Source organism: Salvelinus alpinus, chromosome 18, assembly GCF_045679555.1.
Source record: "Salvelinus alpinus chromosome 18, SLU_Salpinus.1, whole genome shotgun sequence".
Taxonomy (NCBI): domain Eukaryota; kingdom Metazoa; phylum Chordata; class Actinopteri; order Salmoniformes; family Salmonidae; genus Salvelinus; species Salvelinus alpinus.
The window spans coordinates 7147707-7171898 of NC_092103.1; the positions used below are offsets into that span (position 1 = coordinate 7147707).

Consider the following 24192-nt stretch of genomic DNA (forward strand, 5'->3'; position numbering starts at 1 on the left):
GAACATTTCTGGAATCTTTTATTTCAGCTCATGAAACATGGGGCCAACACTTTACATGTTGTGTTGATATTTTTGTTCAGTACATAGTTCCAAAAATAATAGCAGCTGTTTTGATTGCTGTTGCCATGCCAATGGAGCCCTTCCATTACTTTGAGTTGGGAGCTCAGTTGGCTGAAGGCAGCATTGATTTAATCCAATATTATCTTTTTACTGCAGACGGATAAACCGTCAGCTGGAACAACAGATAAAACCGTTGTTATTGTGCGTGTGTTTTGAACCTTGAGTGTGTTGTGATGAGCACAGAACAGCACAAACAAATTGAAAAAAAGAGAACGCAATACATTGATGCGCATATGCGTGTGTGTTTCGGTTCATACGAAGTATTCATAGCATGTGACTGAAGCTCAATCGATATGAACAAGACTCACGCGCACAACACACAGCACCGTTGATCAACAGTCACACAACACTCAAAGAAGCTTTATTTCTGATAAGACTGAGATATAATATTGGAGGTTAAGTGTCTCGTTTAGGAGCCATCTTAGCAAGGATCGCACGTGTAATAAACGAGCAGCTAGCAGCTTTATTGCTAACTATCTAATTCAACAGACCTTTACAAAGTGGGATGATCTGCTCACTAGATTAACGGAGAGGAGAGGGCTGGCTGCCAGTTAGAGGTATTTCTGGAACACTTAAGCAGGGCACCGTCTCTTTATTCAGTAGCTTAGCAACAAGTCCTACACACGCACACACCCGCTTACCTCAGGCACACAATTACAAGATTGAGTTGAATGTGTTGTCGATCATGATCTATCTTTTTATTTATTTTATCGAGTGTCACTTTCTTCAAATGACATGGCGAGAGGTTTTAAATAATTCCACCATCTGTTAATGATGTACTGTAATTGTCTCAAAGGGCTGAGATGTCAATTGAGGCGTACTATGAGAAAATATGGCAACTCATTTATTGTATGCAGTGGTTGTAGAGTATGGCTTCACGGCTCACTCGCAGAGTAAAACACAGAGACAGGAGTGCACACACACAAAGACCACTACTCCCCCCCCCACCCGCAACACAAAAGCACGCACACAATTTCCATTTGTTCTGTCGTCACATTACTCTGTCAATTAGCCAAATCGCACGGTGAGGTGAGAGAGGCTAATAGAATAAAACAACCAGAGGCACCTTTCTCCTCCTCTCCTCCTGAGGAATCTCTCTCCTTTATCTCCATCACTTGAATTAAATCCAGACGACTGTCTGTCTATTATTATGTGTTAACATTGGTTAGCCTCCCAGCCAGACAGAGGCTTTAGTAGAGAGAGGGGTAGAGAGAGAGAGAGGGGTAGAGAGAGAGAGAGATGTAGAGAGAGAGAGAGGGGTTGAGACAGAGAGAGACTGTTCTACAAAGTTATTGAAAGTGGTGTAGGGGGTAAAACATATGACATAATTAAATCAATGTATACAATGCAATACGCGCAGCATGAAAATTGGTAAGAAAAGAACAGAATTCTTTAACCAGGGGCGGGGCCTTCGCCAGGGTTGCAATCTGAGACCTGCACTCTTCAATATTTACATTAACGAATTGGCCACTATTCTAGATAAATCCTCAGCCCCTGGTGTTAGTCTCTACAATTCAGAAGTTAAATGTCCACTCTTCGCAGATGACCTATGCCTGCTGTCACCCACAGCACATGGCCTACAGCAGAGCCTGGACCTGATAGTGCAGTACTGCCATACCTGGGCCCTGGCAGTAAACCCCATAAATACTAAAATAATGATTTTCCAGAGAAGATCCAGATCAGGGAATTAGACCAAAGTTCTCAATTGGTACAAAATATATAGAGTACTGTACACACTACAATTACTTAGGTTTAAAAATAAGCTCAACTGGACACCTTAATGAGGCAGTGAATGAACTGAGAGAGAAAGCACGCTGGGCATTCTACGTCATTAAAAAGATAATTCAAATTGAAATACCTATTAAAATTTGGCTAAAACTAATTGAATATGTCATTGAACCAATTACACTTTATGGCAGCGAGGTGTGGGGTCCACTTGCAAAACAGGATTTCACCCAATGGGACAAACACCCCATTGAAACCCTGCATGCAGAGTTCTGTAAGATTATCCTACATGCCCAGAGGAAAACTACAAACAATGCATGCAGGGCAGAATTATGCCAATATCCACTAATAATAAAAACTCAAAAAAGAGCAATTAAGTTTTGGAAACATCTCAAATACAGAGACCCCCTCTCATATCATTACCAAGCCCTGCAATGCCAAGAGCTGAGCAAAGAAAAGAGTCCCCTCATCCAGCTGGTCCTGGGGCTGAGTTCACAAACCTGTTCTACTAACACACTGGAGCCTCAGGACCAAAACATCCAATCAGAATACACCAAATTACAACACAGTCAAAACAAAACTACATTGCTTTTGGGAAACACAAGCACAAAGCTAAATGCAGTGTTATCTCGCCCTAAATCAACAGTACACTGTGGCTAAATATTTGACCATGGTTACTGATCAAAACATTGACAAAGTACAGGCTCAGCGAGCACAGCCTTGCCATTGAGAAGGGTAGACACAGGAAAACCTGGCTCCCTGTAGAGGAAAGGCTGTGCAACCACTGCACAACAGCAGAACCTGAGACGGAGCTGCATTTCCTGACAAAATGTAAAAAATATAAAACAATTAGAGAGTGTCATTTCCCCAAATGTGAAACCCTTATTCAAGGTTTCAAAGACCTCTCTGATGAGGATAGGCTACCCGTCCTGTTGGGGGAGGACGCAGAGAACTGTGGGTTGGCAGCGCACTACATTGCTGCCTGCCATAAGTTGAGGGACAGTGTCTGACAGACCAATCAACCTGCACATGTCCTCTACTGTATGCTTATTGTTATTGTTGAATGTATGGTTAATTTGACACTTGGTTATTGTTGTTACTGTTGTCCCGTTGACAATTTTGATTCTCATTTATATATTGTAAAAATCCAAAATAAGCTTTGGCAATATGTACATTGTTACGTCATGCCAATAAAGCAAATTGAGAGAGAGGTGTAGAGAGAGAGAGGTGTAGAGAGAGAGAGGTGTAGAGAGAGAGAGGTGTAGAGAGAGGTGTAGAGAGAGAGGTGTAGAGAGAGAGGTGTAGAGAGAGAGAGAGAGTAGAGAGAGAGAGAGGTGTAGAGAGAGAGAGGTGTAGAGAGAGAGAGAGGTGTAGAGAGAGAGAGAGGTGTAGAGAGAGAGAGGTGTAGAGAGAGAGAGGTGTAGAGAGAGAGAGGTGTAGAGAGAGGTGTAGAGAGAGAGAGGTAGAGAGAGAGAGGTGTAGAGAGAGAGGTGTAGAGAGAGGTAGAGAGAGGTAGAGAGAGAGGTAGAGAGAGAGGTAGAGAGAGAGGTAGAGAGAGAGGTGTAGAGAGAGGTAGAGAGAGAGAGGTGTAGAGAGAGGTAGAGAGAGAGGTGTAGAGAGAGGTAGAGAGAGAGGTGTAGAGAGAGGTAGAGAGAGAGGTGTAGAGAGAGGTAGAGAGAGAGAGGTGTAGAGAGAGGTAGAGAGAGAGAGGTGTAGAGAGAGGTAGAGAGAGAGAGGTGTAGAGAGAGGTAGAGAGAGAGAGGTGTAGAGAGAGGTAGAGAGAGAGAGGTGTAGAGAGAGTGAGGAGGTAGACTGCAGCTTCACATGAACAAATGAGAGAAAAGGAAAGATGAAAATGTAGAGGAGGGATGGAAAAAGGGGTGTGGTGAGAAAAGAGTTGGAGAAGAGAGAGACAAGGCAGTCAAGTAGTGGATAAGAGGGGGAGTAATGACTTGTGGTGACCAAGCAATACCTTGTGGAAGGGGTCTGTCCTCATGTTGCGAGAGGCCAGAGGCTCATCAAAGGGGAACACTACAGAGTAGTTCTTAGCATAGGACTCATGACTCCTCTCTCTGATCCACTTATTGTTGTCTGTCAGGGAGTGGTGGAACCGCCTGTTGAGGAGAACGAGAGCTTTGACAACCATCGCTCTCTGTGTGTGTGTGTGTGTGTGTGTGTGTGGTGTGTGTGTCCATACCTGATGTCATAGCCGTACATGTCCTTCTCAGGACGTCCATGGATGATCCAGTGGGCAAGCTCCCTGCCACAGCCTCCTCCCAGCATCATACCTGCAACACACACACAGATAGACAGATCAGTATCACACACACACTTCGAGACAGCTAGATAGGTTGCCTTCAAATCGCCCACTATATCCTCTCCCATGTCCTGTATCTCACACACACACACACAGGGCTGAGAGGCCATCTATCCATCACTAATGTAAAACACAGGACATCTCTCACCCATGTCACGTCACACACATCACAGATGTAACATCAAAAAGGCCAGGTGACAGGGAAGGAGAGGTAGAGGATCACTCAACACAGACATAGGAGATGAGAATAGGTGGAGAAGGAAGACGAGAGAGAGAGAACAGAGTAGATTAGAATAAGGGGTGAGACGTGGCAAGGGGAGAGAGAGAGAGCGGGTGACAAAGTGAGATAGCGATGAGAGAGCGAGAACTTAGAACAATTAAAAAGAGTGAAAAGAAGAGGGTGAAACAGAGACTGGCCTGCCCGGGGGGCTGTGTGTATGTGTGTATAGCACGGCAGTCTAGCTGGCTGGCCTGGCTAGCAGCGTCTCTGAAGAACGTTTTGCATATTAGCAGACAGACAAGACAGATGAGACAGACTCAGCGAAAGACTCATTAAAAAATGGGCCCAGCAACACGGCCTCGCTAATTAACTAACGCCATCATCCTGCCCACCAGTCGTGCGTCGCCTGTCCCACTCCGACAGATCTGGGACCCCCTCCAGAACCAAACAGGGCCAGAGGAGACGGGGTAGATGATGCTTAACAGGGGTGAGTATCCAGAGTACTTTGTGGCTAATGTGGTCCTTTATGCCTCGACACTCATAGAACAGCAAAATACTAAGTACTACTTCAAGTAGTTTATTGTAAAATATGTACTTTAATATTTACCACACACATTCCTGAAGAAAATAATGTACTTTTTACTCCATACATTTTCCCTGACACCCAAAATGATTTGTTACATTTTGAATGCTTAGATGAACAGGAAAATGGTCCAATTCACGCACTTACCAAGACAACATCACTGGTCATCCCGACTGCCTCTGATCTGGCAGACTCACTAAACACAAATGCTTTGTTTGTAAATTATCTGAGTGTTGGAGTGTGCCTCTGGCTTTCCGTTAAAAAAAGAAAATCGTGCTGTCTGGTTTGCCTAATAAGAAATTTGAAATGATTTATACTTCTGATAAAGTACATTTTAACAATTATATTTACTTTTGATACTTAAATGCATCTAAAACCAAATCATTTTACTCAAGTAGTATTTTACTGGGTGACATGAACTTTTACTTGAGTCATTTTCTATTAATGCGTCGTTACTTTTACTCAAGTATGACAATTGTCTACTTTTCCCACCACTGCTGTTGACTAACTCTTAAGACAGCTGGAGAGGTATGGGTTGAGTGAAGTAATCTGGCAGAATAGAAAAAGATCCAGCTCTCAGAGAGTGTTTGGTGCTGCTTCTGAAATACTCCATATACACACAAAAGGGCCAAACAGATTGACTCGAGTTAGAAGCAGCAGCATAGCTTCGTTGTTACCAGTTTATATTTGTGTGAGGGTGGCATGGCACGACCACGGGTGCCAACGAGGTCCGCACAGCCTTCTGCTTTAGCACAAAGAGAGGCAGGGAGGGGACCGAAAGCGAGCGACGGGGGCTGACTGTTCTCGGTTCTCCTTTCAAAAGAAGCCTCTGAATCACTGCCGGTATTTCTGTAAATGTCAGAGGAGATGTGAGAGAGAGAGAAGGAAAAAATGGAAAGCCGGAGCAAGGAGAGAAATAGAGCAGAGAGAGCGAGAGAGAAAGACAAGAGGAAGGGAGATCGAGGGGAGAGCGCATGGGTAAGAGAGAAAGGGAAGAGAGCGATAATTTAGCGAGAGAGAGAGCGAGAAGGAAAAAAGGGAAAAATGGAAAGCGGGAGAGAGGAGAGAGTAGATAGAGCGAGAGAAAAAGGACAGAGAATTTAGCGAGAGAGCGAGAGAGATGCAGAGGGAGAGAGACGTTACTGTCTGGTTGTTCACCTCACAGGGAGAGTCTGCTCAGCCAAGAAGGTTCAGGTCACCCCCAGCAGGTGTCTCACAGCGAGGGTCGAAGGGGAAGACAGGGAGGAGGGGGGAAGACAGGGAGGAGGGGGGGAGGAACCACTCCCACACCAGGAGCCGGGACACCAAAGCACTCTGGGGATATCTAAGTTGACTTATTGGTGTCACCTCGCTCCTGTGTTCCAGTCTCGTTCGCTCCAGCCACGACAGAGACAGACAGTGTCTTGGGAGAGCTCCTCCTCTATCCCTCGTCCCCCTCTGTCCCCCTGTACGTCGGTCCACCCACCCAAGCAGACCCAGCCCTGAGCGACAGCAGTGGAGGACGAGCCAAGTGATGAGAGATGGGAAGAGAGGAGGAGCCAGCAGGGAAGGAAGACGCAGGATGGCCTCCTTGAAACAAGCCCACCAACATATGCTACACACACACACACATCTCCATACACACATACACCCCACCCACCAAACCACACAAGGCGGTATAGAAAAACGCAAACATTCAGACACAGGCAAAGCACAGTGAAGGAGATTCCAAAAAGCCCTTCGAAGGCAAAACCTTAGCAGCCAAATATTCCCCTCAGGGGAGTTCAAAACCGTTCAAAAGTGGGGGTCACAGAAATGGCCTTGTTTTTGAAAGAAATGCACATTTTTTTGTCCATTAAAAGAACATCAAAATGAATCAGAAATACAGTGTAGACATTGTTAATGTTGTAAATGACTATCGTAGCTGGAAACGGCTGATTCTTCATGGAATATCTACTGTCATGACGCTGGCCTGTTGGGGGAGGTTTATGACCCCCATAAATACCTTTCCCCTTTTTCTTCTCTCTACCGATGTGACTGTTGAAAATCCCTTTGTTAACATGGAGAGTCTGGTGACATCAAAAGATGGGAAACGGAACCATATTTCGGTAATCCAACCAGTTGAAAATATGCGTTGGTACATAATGAATATGATCAGTTGTTGTCTGAGACATTATTACTAATGACAGGATCACATAAACTGTATCTTGGAAAGTCGACACATTCTAGTTATCAGATTCACATGGAATTGTTGTGCAATTTAAATGTTTAAATATGAAACTATTTGTGAAAAGATTAAATGTAATTTTAGCTTCTTAAATGAGAGAACGGTTTGTCAGAAGAACACCACTCTGCTCACTCAGAGGCCCCGCCCATGTGAACAGACACTGGGTGTAAACTATGAAACAAGGCCCTCTCTCCCAGTCCTATATAAGCCCCTTGACGAAAATGTAACGTTCTGTTCCGAGGACGTTAGGGCGACGGTCCTACGTTAAAAGGGCTTAGATAACGACCCGTTCCTGTAGGTTCATGCTCTACAACATTCGCAGAGTACGACCCTGCCTCACGCAGGAAGCGGCGCAGGTCCTAATCCAGGCACTTGTCATCTCCCGTCTGGACTACTGCAACTCGCTGTTGGCTGGGCTCCCTGCCTGTGCCATTAAACCCCTACAACTCATCCAGAACGCCGCAGTCCGTCTGGTGTTCAACCTTCCCAAGTTCTCTCACGTCACCCCGCTCCTCCGCTCTCTCCACTGGCTTCCAGTTGAAGCTCGCATCCGCTACAAGACCATGGTGCTTGCCTACGGAGCTGTGAGGGGAACGGCACCTCCGTACCTTCAGGCTCTGATCAGGCCCTACACCCAAACAAGGGCACTGCGTTCATCCACCTCTGGCCTGCTCGCCTCCCTACCTCTGAGGAAGTACAGCTCCCGCTCAGCCCAGTCAAAACTGTTCGCTGCTCTGGCACCCCAATGGTGGAACAAACTCCCCCACGACGCCAGGTCAGCGGAGTCAATCACCACCTTCCGGAAACACCTGAAACACCACCTCTTTAAGGAATACCTAGGATAGGATAAAGTAATCCTTCTAACCCCCCCCCCTTTAAAAGAGTTAGATGCACTATTGTAAAGTGGTTGTTCCACTGGATATCATAAGGTGAATGCACCAACTTGTAAGTCGCTCTGGATAAGAACGTCTGCTAAATGACTTAAATGTAAAATGTAAATGTAAATAATTCCTGTTCCAAGGATGTGTGGACTTGAGGTCCCCACGTTGAAAGGACAAAGACCACCTACAGAACTAAGCCAACCTTAGAGAACCTAACGAAATTAGCATCGAATTTCAATGTGAAGGTGACGACCTACACGCCCGAAGGATGAATTTCGACTATACCAGCCAGAATATAGCATGAGCTTAAAGTATGGCAACTTGGTATGAGCTTTGAACTCTTATTCACTAAAGAAGTGCTACCTCCTCCGCCCGCTAAACGTGGGCTAGGAGAGGACAGACAGAGTATCCATTCTACCACGCTCCAGTTCACCAAGAGGCATTCTTCAAAGGACAAACCGGCCTTCCATCGATGACCAATCTACCGAAGCGCAGCTCAGAGTAAATATTTATTGCATTCTCCTTTTTCAAATGGGAGGTAATTTAGAATGCATAAGATACTGTATTTACGATAGCATAGCTTCTCTCTTTGTTCCTCAGTCTTCCTGCTCTTTCACTCAACCCCCCCCCCCCCCCTTCTTTGTGTAACTAGCCGCTATATCGGCTCCGTTCACCAGGTCCATCAATGTATGATTCATTCTGTGTATATGTAATTCTGTGTGATTAGTTAGGTATTCAGTAAATAATTAAACCAAATTTTGCATTGCCAATTCAACTTGTTAGCCAGGGTTCGTGAAGATAACCAAGAATTTACAACTTTCAGATGAGACTAAATAAGGTGAGGATTAAATATTGACTGCTACTGACGTAAAACATTACAAGGTCTTTAAGAGTATATTCTTAAGATAACAGCTCTAGGAACATTATTCCGTGGTGCCCCGAATTTCTAGTTAATTATTTACCTGAGTAGCTTAATCAGGTAATATTAATTACAGAGAAATTATTTTATAGAATAGCATGTCATATCACTTAATCCGGCATAGCCAAAGACACGACACTACATAGGTGTACAGAGGCCCATTATCAGCAACCATCACTCGTGTTCCAATGGCACGTTGTGTTAGCTAATCCAAGTTAATAATTTAAAAGGCTAATTGATCATTAGAAAATCCTTTTGCAAGTATGTTAGCACAGCTGAAAAATGTTGTTCTGATTTTAAAGAAGCAATAAAACTGTCCTTCTTTAGACTAGTTGAGTATCTGGAGCATCAGCATTTGTGGATTCGATTACAGGCTCAAAATGGCCAGAAACAAAGAACTTTCTTCTAAAACTCGTCAGTCTATTCTTGTTCTGAGAAATGAAGGCTATTCCATGCAAGAAATTGTCAAGAAACTGAAGATCTCGTACAATGCTGTGTACTACGCCCTTCACAGAACAGCGCAAACTGGCTCTAACCAGAATAGAAAGAGTGGGAGGCCCCGGTGCACAACTGAGCAAGAGGACAAGTACATTAGTGTCTAGTTTGAGAAACAGACACCTCACAAGTCCTCAACTGGCAGCTTCATTAAATAGTACCCGCAAAACACCAGTCTCAACGTCAACAGTAAAGCGGCGACTACGGGATGCTGGCCTTCTAGGCAGAGTTCCTCTGTCCAGTGTCTGTGTTCTTTTGCCCATCTTAATCTTTTATTTTTATTGGCCAGTCTGAGATATGGCTTTTTCTTTGCAACTCTGCCTAGAAGGCCAGCATCCCGGAGTCGCGTCTTCCCTGTTGACGTTGAGACTGGTGTTTTGCTTCACCCTCACAACCGTGAGAAGTGGAACTGCAACGATTTCGGTGCGTAATCTACCGTCTACTCCAGTCTACTTCTCTTCCTCCATCTCCTTTCCTTCATCTGCACTGATCTACAAAGACCGGACGTTGTCTTTCCCCTGTCTGGCCTATCATGATGCTTTGTCATTAGAGATCAGTGCAGATGAGAGAGGAAAGGTGAAACCCAATCAGAATTATTGACCCAATCTCATCGGTCAGGGGGGGTGCAGAACTAGTGACCTGGCCTTGGGGACACACAGACAATTCCAAATCATCCCCTAAAACACTTGTGGAAGTCTGAGAGGATTGGATTGGTATAAGCAACATGGGGGAAACCAGCCTATCAGAGGGCAATGTGGAGCTACTACCAGATTGATTGCACCTGAACTCCACGAGTGCAGAGGGTGCAGGGTTTAGGGGATGATTTGGGATTGGGCCACAGCTGGTAGGGAGTGGGGGGGGAAGGTGACACAGGGAAGAGAGGGGGGAGATAGCCTAGTGGTTAAGCGCGGGTTCAAATCCCTGAGCCGACTGGATGAAATACCTGTCAGTGCCCTTCAGCACCTACCTCTAATTGCTCATGTAAGTCGTTCTGGATAAAAGCGTCTACTAAATAACAAATAATGGACAAAGGTAAAATGGAGAACATAGGGGAGGGGGGGGCACAGCTACAGCTGGTTGAGACGGGGAAGGTGACACACGGAGGGTAATGGGTGCAGGAGTGACCCAGCGTTGGGGACGTATTCAGGGACAGCCACATCAGCGCAACACTAGGAGGACAGCGCAGTGGAACCACTACGCCACGGTCGTCTGCTGCCTCCGGGTTCAGCGTCTTTCACACCGCTCGCTACTCTTTCTTTTGTTCTCGCCCTCTCAATCTATTTCTGTCCCTGCCAGTCTATTTCTCTGTCCCACTCAGTCTTTCTCCTCCCCACTTCCATCTCCCCCCTCTTTAAAAGGCTCCTGGTATAAAGAAGGCTATTGTATGAGTGAGTGAGCTGTATAGAAAATATATGAAACCCCAGCTGAGCCAGGGGGCAGAAAGGCCATTTGTGCATTCCAAATGGCACCCATTTCCCTAAGGGCCCTGGTCAAAAGTAGTGCACTATAAAGGGAATACAGTGTCATTTGGGACACATACACACACGTGTTAAGTGTGTAAATGATTCAGACACAGCCAGAGCAGTACTGTGTGTGTGTGTGTGTGTGTGTGTGTGTGTGTGTGTGTGTGTGTGTGTGTGTGTGTGTGTGTGTGTGAGAGAGAGAGAGAGAGAGAGGGTGAGTGGGATGACATTTTTTGCATTACCTCAGAAAGAGAGAGAGAGAGAAACAGAACAGAGCAGGCAGCAGCACTGAGAACGTAGCTGGTGGTGGAAGTAGGTGATCTGCCATAAACAGGGTTCGTTTAACCTCCCATGATGCACTGATATGTGAGGGTGTGGACTAATGAAGTGTGACAGGAGTGCCCGTGTGTGTGTGTGTGTGTGTGTGTGTGGTCTCTCTGGACTCAGTGGGGAGTGGAGAGGGTTACAGCCCCTATCGTTGTGGTGCAGTGAGGCAGGCCTCTCCTCACTCATCCCTGCACTATGTCTCTACACACCACTGTAACCACAGCGGCCTTAAGATATCCATTGATGGAGAGTGTGTGTGTGTGTGTGTGTGTGTGTGTACACGTAGTTTGGGTTCACTATAGGTTAGTTTAGAGTGAAATGTAAGTCTGTTTTGGCGTGTGCTGGCAAGCATATGGTGGTTCCATGAATGTTTAAACAGCTGTAACATACATCCATGACATGTACATCCCATATAACCACCATTCACCCACCAACATCCACTCCTCCCTCTGACCATGTGCCTCCAACCCCTGTGTCTGTGCGTGTTTTGGGTTAAAAGCAAAAATACACATTTCCGTGGACTGTATGGAAATAGATGAATATTGTTTTGGTTCCTCCAATACTCACATGCACCATGCATGCATGTATGTATGTATGTATGTATGTATGTATGTATGTATGTATGTATGTATGTATGTATGTATGTATGTATGTATGTATGTATGTATGTATGTATGTATGTATGTATGTATAACATTACAGTCACTCACCTGCACTGTTGAACCCGCAGCCCAGGAAGAATCCTCTGACCTCTGGAGCCTCACCCATCAGGGGCTTGTGGTCCGCTGTGAATGATTCTGGATAAAAAGATACAGATAGTGTTAAGGGAACATTCCATCCATTCTGAAACACCACCAGTGCCATGTACAGTACAGAGATGTATATACAGTACCAGTCAAGCGTAAAATAATCTAAATATATTTTAGTTTCTTCAAAAGTAGCCATCCTTTGCCTTGACAGCTTTGCAAACTCTTGGCATTCTCTCAACCAGTTTCACGAGGAATGCTTTTTCAACAGTCTTGAAGGAGTTCCCACATATGCTGAGCACTTGTTGGCTGCTTCTCCTTCACTTTGCGGTCCAACTCATCCCAAACCATCTCAACTGGGTTGAGGTCTGGTGATGCTGGAGGCCAGGTCATCTGATGCAGCACTCCATCACTCTCCTTCTTGGTAAAATAACCCTTACACAGCCTGGAGGTGTGTTGGGTCATTGTCCTGTTGAAAAACTAATTATCGTCCCACTGAACGCAAACCAGATGGGATGGCGTATCACTGCAGAATGCTGTGGTAGCCATGCTGGTTAAGTGTGCCTTGAATTCTAAATAAACCAGACAGTGTTACCAGCAAAGCACCTTCACACCTCATCCATGTTTCACGGTGGGAACCACACATATCATCCGTTCACCAACTCTGTGTCTCACAATGACACGGCGGTTGGAACCAAAAATCTCCAATTTGGACTCATCAGACCAAAGGCCAGATTTCCACCGGTCTAATGTCCATTGGTCATGTTTCTTGGCCCAAGCAAGTCTCTTCTTATTATTGGTGTCCTTTAGTAGTGGTTTCTTTGCAGCAATTCGACCATGAAGGCCTGATTCACGCAGTCACCTCTGACCAGCTGATGTTGAGATGTGTCTGTTACTTGAACTCTGTGAAGCATTTATTTGAGCTGCAATTTCTGAGGCTGGTAACTCTAATGAGCTTACCCTCTGCAGCAGAGGTAACTCTGGGACTTCCTTTCCTATGGCGGTCCTCAGAGACAGTTTCATCATAGCGCTTTGATGGTTTTTGCGGCTGCACTTCAAGGATCTTTCAAAGTTCTTGACATTTTCCAATTGACTGACCTTCATGTCTTAATGTAATGGACTGTCGTTTCTCTTTGCTTATTTGATCTGTTCTTGCCAAAATATGGACTTGGTCTTTTACCAAATAGGGCCATCTTCTGTATGCCACGCCTACCTTGTAACAAACCAACTGATTGGCTCAAACACATTGAGGAAAGACATTTCACAAATGAACTTTTAACAAGGCACACCTGTTAATTGAAATGCATTCCAGGTGACTACCTCATGAAGCTGGTTGAGAGAATGCCATGAGTGTGCAAAGCAAAGGGTGGCTACTTTGTATAATTTCAAATATATTTTGATATGTTTAACACTTGTTTTTGGTTACTACATGATTCCATATGTGTTATTTCATAGTTTTGATGTCTTCACTATTATTCTACAATGTAGAAAATAGTCCAAATAAAGAAAAACCCTGGAATGAGTACAGTAGGTGTGTCCAAACTTTTGACTGGTACTGAATGGCTCTGGCCACCACTGCGTGAATATCTACCGTCTCGGGAGTCTAATCCAGTCACAATGCGGAGGCATTTTTCCATCTAATTACAATTTAGTATTACCACCCCAAAACATGTCTTCTCCACTCTGCTAGTTGAGCCAAACGCTACTCTATGGCCTCCATCTTACCACGTGAGTGAGGGATCAAATCAAAAGTGAGAGTGAGGGAGAGAGAACATTAAGAGGGTAAGGAAAGAGAGAGGGGCGGCAGACGGGAGATCTGAACACACCTTTGCCATTATTACACACGAGGGATAAGTAATGAGGTACGAGAGCACCCGGAGCTCTCCTCTCCAATAAGTAGGGAGTCTCGCAGAACAGAACAAGGCAGAAAAGCGTCGCAGCTTATGCACAGCTCCTCAAACTAAGGTACCGTACCAAATCAGTGACTTTGCCACTCATTGCTCTACTCGTCGTTTTTGGGCTTCCAACAAGGTCAGATTTCACTTGGACCCTTAATGAAAAAGAAACACGTGCTGATTGTAGAATCAAGTCTGGAGGTAGGCGTCGCTTCACATCTACACTGGCCTCTAGGGAGACGAGTAAGTGCTTATAAAGGCACTCATTCGCCACTAAGAAACAGAAACGCACACAGAGATAACAGGCTGGCGTTTGTTTTGTGGTGGTGAGACACACAACCCTCTCACTGGGGAGTTAGCAGCCACGCCGTCTTAAAAACATAACGTACATTTGTACATACATTAGGAGGCACATAAAAAAACGCACGCGTGCTACACACGAGCGTATTAATGGGCGCACGCACACAAACTCAGCAGTTGTGTAGTCTAAGATGCGGAGGTCCACAAGGAGTGCATGTGAATACAGACTAGGGGAGTGAATGTTTAAACGTTAAAAACATTTGAAAGGGATACTTCGGGATTTTGACAATGAGGCCCTTTATCTACTTCCCAGAGTCAGATGAACTTGTGGATACAATTTTTATGTCTCTGTCCAGTACAACGGCATTGAGGCCGTTTCAGAAAACCAATGCTAACTAGCATTAGCGCAACGACGAAGTCTATGGGTATCTGCTAGCATCCTCTCATCATCTCCATTTCCAGTGAGTCAGGACCAGGCAGATGAAAGTTAACGAACCAGCATGATTCTAACAGATGCTAATTAAACACCGGTCACCATCAATTCAATCCAACCACTGACAGAAATACAGAAGGACGGAGCGAAAGAGAGACAAGCAGACAGACCACCCAGACAACACGGGAACTTAAGTGTGAGTGCGCATGCCCGGAGACCCTGTCTACCACTAGTGTGAGACCACCAGACAGTCAGTCTCTTACCAGTCTGTCACCTCAATTCCCAAAAGAGAAAGTCACAACGTTTCACACCTGTCAGCTCTCATATCAGACAGTATTCCCTGGAGTCACAGAGTCCATAGACTCAAGCCTCTCACAGGCAACGGGCCTGGACCAGTGATATCCTCCAGTCTCAGAGAAACCAACCTCGATCAGTTCAGATGCAGTTTGCCCCAAGTCACCAGACTATGGTAAAAGTTCAACACTGATCCAAATGAGAAGCCACAGAGATGAGGAATAAAAATGACAGATGGGGTTGGCTGCCACAGCACAGAATGAATGGACGCAGACAAATCATATAAACTGTAGGGGGGGGGGTTAAATGATAGAGAGATGTGGAAAATATCTGTATATCTGTGGAGGACTTATATATTAAATGAGTATTGATGTCTGTCGGTGTTTGTAATTGTGTGTGAAAGAATGTTGTACAGCAAAGAATTGTGTCTTTTAGGAGTGTCTGCATTGTAATACAGTGCCTTCAGAAATGCACATTTTGTTGCGTTACAGCCTGAATGAAATGTATTCAAATTGTACTTTTTGTTCAAATCGATTGAAAATGAAATGCAGAAATCTTGTTTACATAATTATTCACACCCCTGAGGAAATACATATTATAAATCACCTCTGCAGTGATTACAGCTGTGAGTCTTTCTGGGTAAGTCGAAGAGCTTTGCACATCTGGATTGTAAAACATTTGCACATTATTATTTTTTTAATCTGTCAAGCTCTGTCAACTTGGTTGTCATTGCTAGATAGCTATTTTCAAGTCTTGCCATAGATTTTCAAGCCGATTTTAGTCAAAACTTTGAATGTTCCCGAGTGGCCTAGTTAATGTCGTCTTGGTAAGTAACTCCAGTGTATACAGTGCATTCGGAAAGTGTTTAAACCTCGACTTTTTCCACATTTTGTTACGTTACAGCGTTCTTCTAAAATTGATTCAATTGTTTCCCCCCCTTCATCAACCTAGACAACACCATAATCATTTTTTGCAAATGTATAAAATAAAAAAAAGAAGGGAAATATGACATTTACGTAAGTATTCAGACCTTTACTCAGTACTTTGTTGAAGCATCTTTGGCAGCGATTACAGCCTCAAATCTTTTTGGGAATGACGCTACAAGCTTGGCTCACCTGTATTTGTGGAGCTTCTCCCGTTCTTCTCTGCAGATCCTCAAGCTCTGTCAGGTTGGATGGGGAGCGTAGCTGCACAGCTATTTAAGTCTCTTCAGAGATGGTTGATTGGGTTCCAGTCTGGGCTCTGGTGGGGCCACTCAAGGACTTGTCCCAAAGCCACTCCTGCGTTGTCTTGGCTGTGTGCTTAGGGTCATTGTCCTGTTGGAAGGTGAACTTTGCCCCAGTATGATGACCTGAGCACTCTGGAGCGGGTTTTCATCAAAGATCTCTGTACTTTGCTCCGTTCACCTTTCTGTCGATCCTGACTAGTCTCCCAGTACCTGCCGCTGATAAGTGGCTTCCGTCTGGCCACTCTACCATAAAGGCCTGATTGGTGGAGTGCTGCAGAGTTTCTTGTCCTTCTGGAAGTTTCTCCCATCTCCACAGAGGAACTCTGGAGCTCTGTCAGAGTGACCATCGGGTTATTGGGAACCTCCCTGACCAAGGCCCTTCTCCCCCGATTGCCCAGTTTGGCCAGGCGGCCAGCTCTAGGAAGAGTCTTGGTGGTTCCAAACTTCTTCCATTTAAGACTGGAGGCCACTGTGTTCTTGGGGACCTTCAATGCTGCAGACACGTTTTGGTACCCTTCCCCAGATCTGTGCCTCGACACAATCCTGTCGTCTCGGAGCTCTACGGACAATTCCTTCAACCTCATGGCTTGGTTTTGCTCTGACATGCACTGTCAACTGTGGGACCTTAGACAGGTGTGTGCCCTTCCAAATCATGTCCAATCAATTTAATTTACCACAGGTGGACTCCAATCAAGTTGTAGAAACATCAAGGATGATCAAAGTAAACAGCATGCATCGGAGCTCAATTTCGAGTCTCATAACGAAGGGTCTGAATAATTATGTAAATAAGGTACTTGTTTTTTTATATGAAAACATTTCTAAAAACCTGTTTTCACTGTCATTATGGGGTATTGTGTGTAGATTGATGAGGAAAATAATATATTTAAATCAACTTTAGAAAAAGGCTGTAACGTAACAAAATGTGGAAAAGGGGTCTGAACACTTTTAGAATGAACTGTATTTGGCCTTGTGTTTTAGGTTATTGTCCTGCTGACAGGTGAATTTGTCTCCCAGTGTCTGTTTTACAGTGAAATCCCTGAGCGGTTTCCTTCCTCTCCGGCAACTGAGTTAGGAAGGACATCTGTATCTTTGTAGTGACTGGATGCATTGATACACCAACCAAAGTGTAATTAATAACTTCACCATTGTCATGACAAGGCCCTCTTTGGGTATAGCTAGTGGCTTCCCCCTCTCTCCCTCCTACACCCAGGTTCTGTTATCTCAGGTCATAAATTCCTGGGAGGAGACTCTCCCCCTGGCCATGCAGAAAGAGATACAGAGAGAACAATTTATTTCACATGGCGAACTCCTAAATCCACAAAAGACGATTTGATACAAAATGTCCACTTGTGAGAAGGTGGGAATGGTCCGTGGGACGGGTATGACAAGAGTGTTTCATTTGCTGACCTCAGAGAGGACATGACTATCTCTGAATATGTACATTTCTCAATTATGGGGTTTGCATCTAATTCTTGTATAAAATGAATGAGTAAAGATGAAACTATTTGTGAAATGATGTAAGGTGATGTTAAACCTTTCATGAAAGAGAATTGTATTCCCTTTAAAGTTGAACCAAGTCATTGGCCCGCCCCCATGAGCACAGACATGATCTGGCATCATGGAACAGCCCTTTTCTACTGTTACGAATAAAAAACCCTCCTGAAGAAATCCTCTTCAGACCACGCGTACCTCGATGGACACCGAGGGGGCGCAGGATGAGTTCAGACCACAAAAACCTCAGTATCAACTAATGTTGTAATTGTTGTTGAATTCCTAGCCATACCACGTAGAGCATTGGCTACACGGCGGGAAATGGTTCAACTCTGAGACTATCGATCCCGACAGAATAAGAGCAAATCTTAGATACTAACTATTAGTCTACAGCTAGAAATTGTCAACCTGGGATGCGAAGACAGACAATCGCCGAAACATCTATGTGCAAAGGAGTAGCATTTCAATTAATATAATTATCAACTGTAGTGACTCATTTTGTCTTTCCCTCAGTCCACACCCACTGCCCTTTGTCCACCAAGCCGTCATATCGGCTTAGCCCACTAGGGAACCTCCCCTATCATTTCATTGTAACCATATCTACGGTGTTGTTTGTTTATGCATTTCTGTGATTATTTAGTTAGTAAATAAATGATTAAGACAATTGATGTATGGATGATTCATAGTAAAGGCTGGGTTCGTGCAGATGAATGGAATGAGACTAACGTGAGGTAAAGAATAATTCATTAATTAGAAGACTAATTGATCAGACATTAAAATATCTGAAGAGTGATATTAGGAAAATTATAACTTTGTAATCTGAAGATTTCCCTTGGTGCCCCGACTTCCTAGCTAATTACATTTACATGATTAGTTTAATCACATAATAACAATTACAGAGAATTGATTTGATAAAATAACAGTCTTCACTTTAATGATGCCAAAGACACGACACCATGCTCAAAGGGATATTCAATGTCTGCTTTATTATCACCATCATCATCATCATCATCAATCTACAAATAGATGCCCTTCTTTGTGAGGCATTGGAAAAGTCCCTTGCCTTTGTGGTTGACTCTGTTTTAAATTCACTGCTCGACTAAGGGACCTTACAGATAATTGTGCAATATGTCTGGGGCACAGAGACGAGGTCGTCATTCCAAAATCATCTTATTAAAACACAATTATTGCACACAGATTGAGTCCACGAAACTGATGTGACTTGTTAAGCAGATTTTGACTCCTGAACGTATTTAGGCTTGCCATAACAAAGGGGTTGAACACTTATTGACATTTCAGCATTTCATGTTTAATTCATGTGTAAAAATTCCTTAAAACATAATTCCACTTTGACATTGTGGGGTTTTGTGAGTAGGCAGTGGCAAAATCTCAATTTAACCCATTTAAAAACGCAGGCTGTAACACGACAAAACGTGGTAAAAGTCAAGGGCTGTGAACACTTTCTAAAAGGCACTGGAAATGGACGGACTTGAGGGAGTTGTTATGGGAGTGGGAACCATAGTGGGTGTGTGTATATCCATACCTGGTCCACAGACAGTGGATTTGATGCCAGTCTGCTCCAGAGCAGGGACTCTGTTGATCGCTCCCTCTATGTGCTGCATGAACACATCCCAGTCCAGGTCAAACAGGCTGAAAGCAAACTTATCAGACACCTGCAACACAAAGGACAGCAACCAAAACAGTTTTTACTGTGTCGGATTTGACATTTTGAACATTGAGATATTAAAGACATGATAAGGTCAGACGTGTAGCATGTTAAGGAGTGAGATCTGTAGAAAGACAGAGTGGCTGTGGAATGTGCTGGGTGGACGGAAGGAGCTCAAAGGATTGCTATAGGGGAGGCAGATGGACATCTGTGGACTAGAAGGAGGAGGGGTTGAGGTCAGGAGGTGAGGTCAGATCCCCTGAAGGGAGCAATAAAGATTTACTACCCTTTTCCTGTGGAAGCATAAGATGTAAGGATTGGAGAGAAGGAAGATGTCTTAAGTGGGAGATATATATATATATATCTGTGATGGGAGAAATGTTGGGTTGTCTGAATTACAGCTGTACAGAACCGCTGGGAAGAATTACATTTGGTTAAAGCTTCTCTAGTGTCCGTGGGTTATTTACTCTGAAAAATAAGAACCTAACACCTGCAACTAGTGCTGAGAGATTAGCCAACATTTAGGTTATTTTTAGTTTTTTTAAACAACTAATTGACTGACATCGGTTCACATTTTTTGAATTCCATTTAGTTATTTATTTTCTTCTGTGAGCTCAATGCATCGTTTCTCTTAGAAGCATGGAGGTTAATTAGTGATTAGCCGTCATGGTCAGTCACCATCATCTGGCTTGTATTTATTGTTTTATTCTGTGTTGTTAAAGCATTCAACAAACAATGCATTTATAAAAAAAAATATTAACACAAATTGAAAACCGTGACTATTGTTCAGAAACCGAACAGACTTCAAAAAGCACTAAATCGTTCAGCACTACCGGGAACAAAAGGACACACAACAGCCCAAGCAAGGACACACCCAAGCAAGGACACACCCAACCAAGGACACACCCAACCAAGGACACACCCAACCAAGGACACACCCAACCAAGGACACACCCAACCAAGGACACACCCAACCAAGGACACAACAATGGTGCGCTGCACTTGTGCCATCTTCAAAAGACGCTGCTTTCGCAAACATTTAGTGCACATAGGTGAACAGTTATAGACGCACACACACACACCGTTCAACCCATCTTTCAAATGTCACACAGACAGAGAGCGAGAGAGAGAGAGATGATGCAGACCACTCAGCAGAGAAATGCTGAACACATGAAACAGTGTGAATATGCCACAGTGGATGAACTGATGCTGTAAAGAGAAGAAAGACGAGGATCAAGATTTAAAGAAAAGAAAAAAAGTTGGAGGCTGCAGGGCCAGCCAAATAACTGTGACCTTTTCCCGCAAGAATGCACGTACGCACACAGCGATTTTCCGTCACAGCAGCCCCTCATTACCAGTCGAGGCCTGGCCCCTCGGGAGCTCACAACACCAGATTAAAACTTTCAACTTTCTCCTGAACTTCTCTAACGTATCGATCCACAGCTTCTCTCTCTGTACTAAACGCATTTTCATTTTCTCACTTCGTTTCCAACTCTTGGAAGCTTGTGCTGACAGAGCGGAAAGGACAAAAACGCTCCTTTAGCCGGCTGAGGTGTTCGGTCATTTGGCGCTGTTCAATTGTTTGGCTGGATGTGAACGGTAAACGGGCTTGTGTGATGTGGTCTCTGGCTTCAGAGTTGGGGGGGGTCAGAGGTGATTCTGGCTGGTGTGTGTGTGTGTGACTAAAACACATTTAGTACGGCACCTGCAGGCTGAACAGGACCACACCAACTGAGCACGCGCCACAGAGAGGAGTGAGGAGGGCATACTGACATCGAGCCAGTCAGAGCCAGTGTGCACCGACGGAACGCGACACACTCCCGCTAGACCAACACAAACACTCAGATCTCAATCTGTGTCCTGTTGTAACCTCATAAGGCTGCATAACCCCTAGCTAAAAGTGAGCGAGCGAGGGAGAATAAGAGTGCGGTTAAAGGGAGCCACAGACACTCAGCGGCTGGTGAAGTAATGAGTGTGTGTTTGTGCTTATCTGTGTACATCCTGCTGGATCTTCTCCTCGGGCTGTGTGAGTAGGGAGCGGATACGACAATCCACTGAACACGCCAGAGGAACAGAGCATGGCAATTAACTGGCCTGTGAGAGTGAGACATAGACAAGCAAGCATGCCTCTCTGCGAGCTTCACTGCACCTCACAACGCACGCGCAATACAAGCAAACACACATGGACACCCACACAAACATAAAGATTCTCACAGATGGAGGTTAAATAAAGTATACACAATCACTCACACAAGCACCCGTATAGTATACAACACCAAGTACCATGCAAACCAATACACACAAACTACAGGAGGCTGCTGAGGGGAGGACGGCACATAATAAATGGCTGTAACGGAGCAAATGGAATGGCACCAAACACCTGGAAAGCATGGGTTTGATACCATTCCACCCATTCTGCTCCAGTCACCCTTACAAACCCGTTCTCCCCAATGAAGGTGCCACCAACCTCCCGTGTCAGAAACACCAATGACATCCCGTTCACAGCATGTCAACACAGTGAAAACACACACGATACCTTGTCCCAGAAGACAGGGTTCTGCTCGTAACCCCCCACGGAGAGGGCGTCACCTTGGAGACGGAGGTAGACGGATGCATCATGGTCCCTCACATTGGGCATGTTCTAGAAGGGTAGCAGGAAGAGAGACATTCTTTAGATCTTCAAAACGGTATACTCCTAACAGATCACAGGCACAATGATCATCTCAGAATAACAAACAGGACTATAAAAAAAAACAGTAGACTTAGCCTACTAGGCATACTTGGGTTTCACATCTAACGCTTAAAACAAAAAATAACAGGATGACATGTCATAGTCATGAGTAACATTAGCCTAGAGCAGAACTCCCCCCCCCTCCTCCAGTTGATCAGCGATCATCAGGCTCCTAAACAGCGTTCTGGGCAGTCTTGTAGTTATGTCTCAGACTTGCCCGATAACAGTTCATCAAAAGACACGCCCCGTCCGTAGAGAGGAGCAGCGGCATGCCCGTCCATGTGAGCATCTGCCGCACTCTTCCCCTGTACTGACTATGGTCTGGAAATGGTCCTCATCGTCCCTAATCGACGATAGAAGTAGCTAGCTAGCCTCTCTCTCCCCATGCAGAACCCAATCAGTCTATACAATAGAGAACAGTCATCAGGTCACTACTAACCCACTAGTAGGCAGAAGGTTCACAATCACTGGTTGGCTGACTAGTGGCAGTTTGGTCTCCATGGATACCGGAGCAAAACATAACGCAGATGAAAAACGCTACAAAACTGCCCAAAAGTCCACTCGTTGGCCAATTTGCTGTAGCCAAGTCTGCCATTCCAATGCACTTGGAAGTTTAGCCATAAAATAAATTACAACTATGATCAAAATAAAATAAACAAGACGGAGACTGAACCGACAAGCAGAAAATAGAAATATATGAACGCATGGTATAGACAGTATAAATATATATATCAAGCTAACTGTGAATTAATACCAGTTGAAATGCTGACCCATGTTTTCCGATACATTTTTGCAGCACATTTTTGCAAACACATTGACCTTCGTGGGACTATTTTGTCCCAATGAGTTCCTGTCCTGTTTAAACGATATGGAGAACAGTGTTGAAAGTTACTGGAGGACACACATACAACAGTTGGGCTTCTCTTCTCTTTGCTGACTAAGGCCCGTCTTTAGCTTCACGTGATAAGACTGGTGTGTGTGTAGAACAGATCAATATGATTTACAGTAAGTCCTTTGGAGGAAGGATTGTTGACATATATTTGACCTTTGTATCTAAAAGCATAATGATGAATATTTTATAGTAAATTGGCATATTTATGACATATTGGCCTTACCCAGGCCCATAGCCGCAGGAAGTAGGTGTGCTGAGGTGTAAAGTACTTAAGTAAAAATTACTTTAAAGTACTACTTTGAGGGGTATCTTTACTTTATATTACCATTTATATTTTTGGCAACTTTCACTTCACTACATTCGTAAAGAAAATAATGTACTTTTTACTCCTTACATTTTCTCTGACACCCAAAAGTACTTGTTACATTTTGACAGGAAAATGGTCCAATTCACACACACTTATCAAGAGAACATCCCTGCTCATCCCTACTGCCTCTGATCTGGAGGACTCACTAAACACAAATGCTTTGTTTGTAAATTATGTCTGTGTTGGGGTGCCCCTGGCTATCCGTCAATAAAAAAATAACAAATTGTGCCATCTGGTTTACCTAATATAAGGAATTAAGTTATTTATACTTTTTCTTTTGATACTTAAGTACATTTGAGCAATTCCATTTACTTTTGACACATAAGTATATTTAACACCAAATACTTTGACTCAAATAGTATTTTACTGGGTAACTTTTACTTGAGTCATTTCCTATTAAGGCATCTTTACTTTTACTCAAGTATGACAATTGACCACTTTTACCACCATTGTGAGGGTTAAATAATCAAAAGTAGTGCACTGGGCTTTTACTAGTATTAGCGGACCAATATAGATACCTGTATGTAGCATGGGCAAAAACATTTCCAACATCTCCGCTTTGCCAAAAAAGGTATTTGTATAATTAAAAACAATATCTTGCAGGATTCAATAGTTATAATTATAAGAGTTGTTGTCCCTTTCTCTGCGCAAAACCCAGTCCTCAAAACATTTACATCAAAAAGGTGCAAAGTTACAGGCAAAGATGCAAAACATCCACACCAAGCATTACCAACAGAGTGAATATGAAAATTGATTCAAAAATGGTCCCACTTTGCTGGTGATTTGCAGTATGTTCAATGATACAAGTAAAAGGAGGGCTGTGATTGGTTAAATTGTCTATGCCAATTTATTTGTATAAAACAAAACTAGCAGAGATCCCATTCTGTCAGTAG

General features: G+C 44.1%; 1 protein-coding gene across 2 annotated transcripts in view; it reads right to left on the bottom strand.

Annotated features, from left to right (window-relative positions):
• Nucleotides 1-24192, bottom strand: part of sardh (sarcosine dehydrogenase) — a 95808-nt gene that overhangs the window by 49562 nt on the left and 22054 nt on the right. For both annotated transcript variants that reach the window (XM_071349891.1, XM_071349890.1), the window contains exons 8-12: nucleotides 21846-21950; nucleotides 19187-19316; nucleotides 11967-12053; nucleotides 4043-4133; nucleotides 3818-3959 (exon numbers count right to left, since the gene is read on the bottom strand). In XM_071349891.1, coding sequence (XP_071205992.1) covers nucleotides 3818-3959; nucleotides 4043-4133; nucleotides 11967-12053; nucleotides 19187-19316; nucleotides 21846-21950 — 555 coding nt within the window. The remainder of the gene's footprint in view (nucleotides 1-3817; nucleotides 3960-4042; nucleotides 4134-11966; nucleotides 12054-19186; nucleotides 19317-21845; nucleotides 21951-24192) is intronic.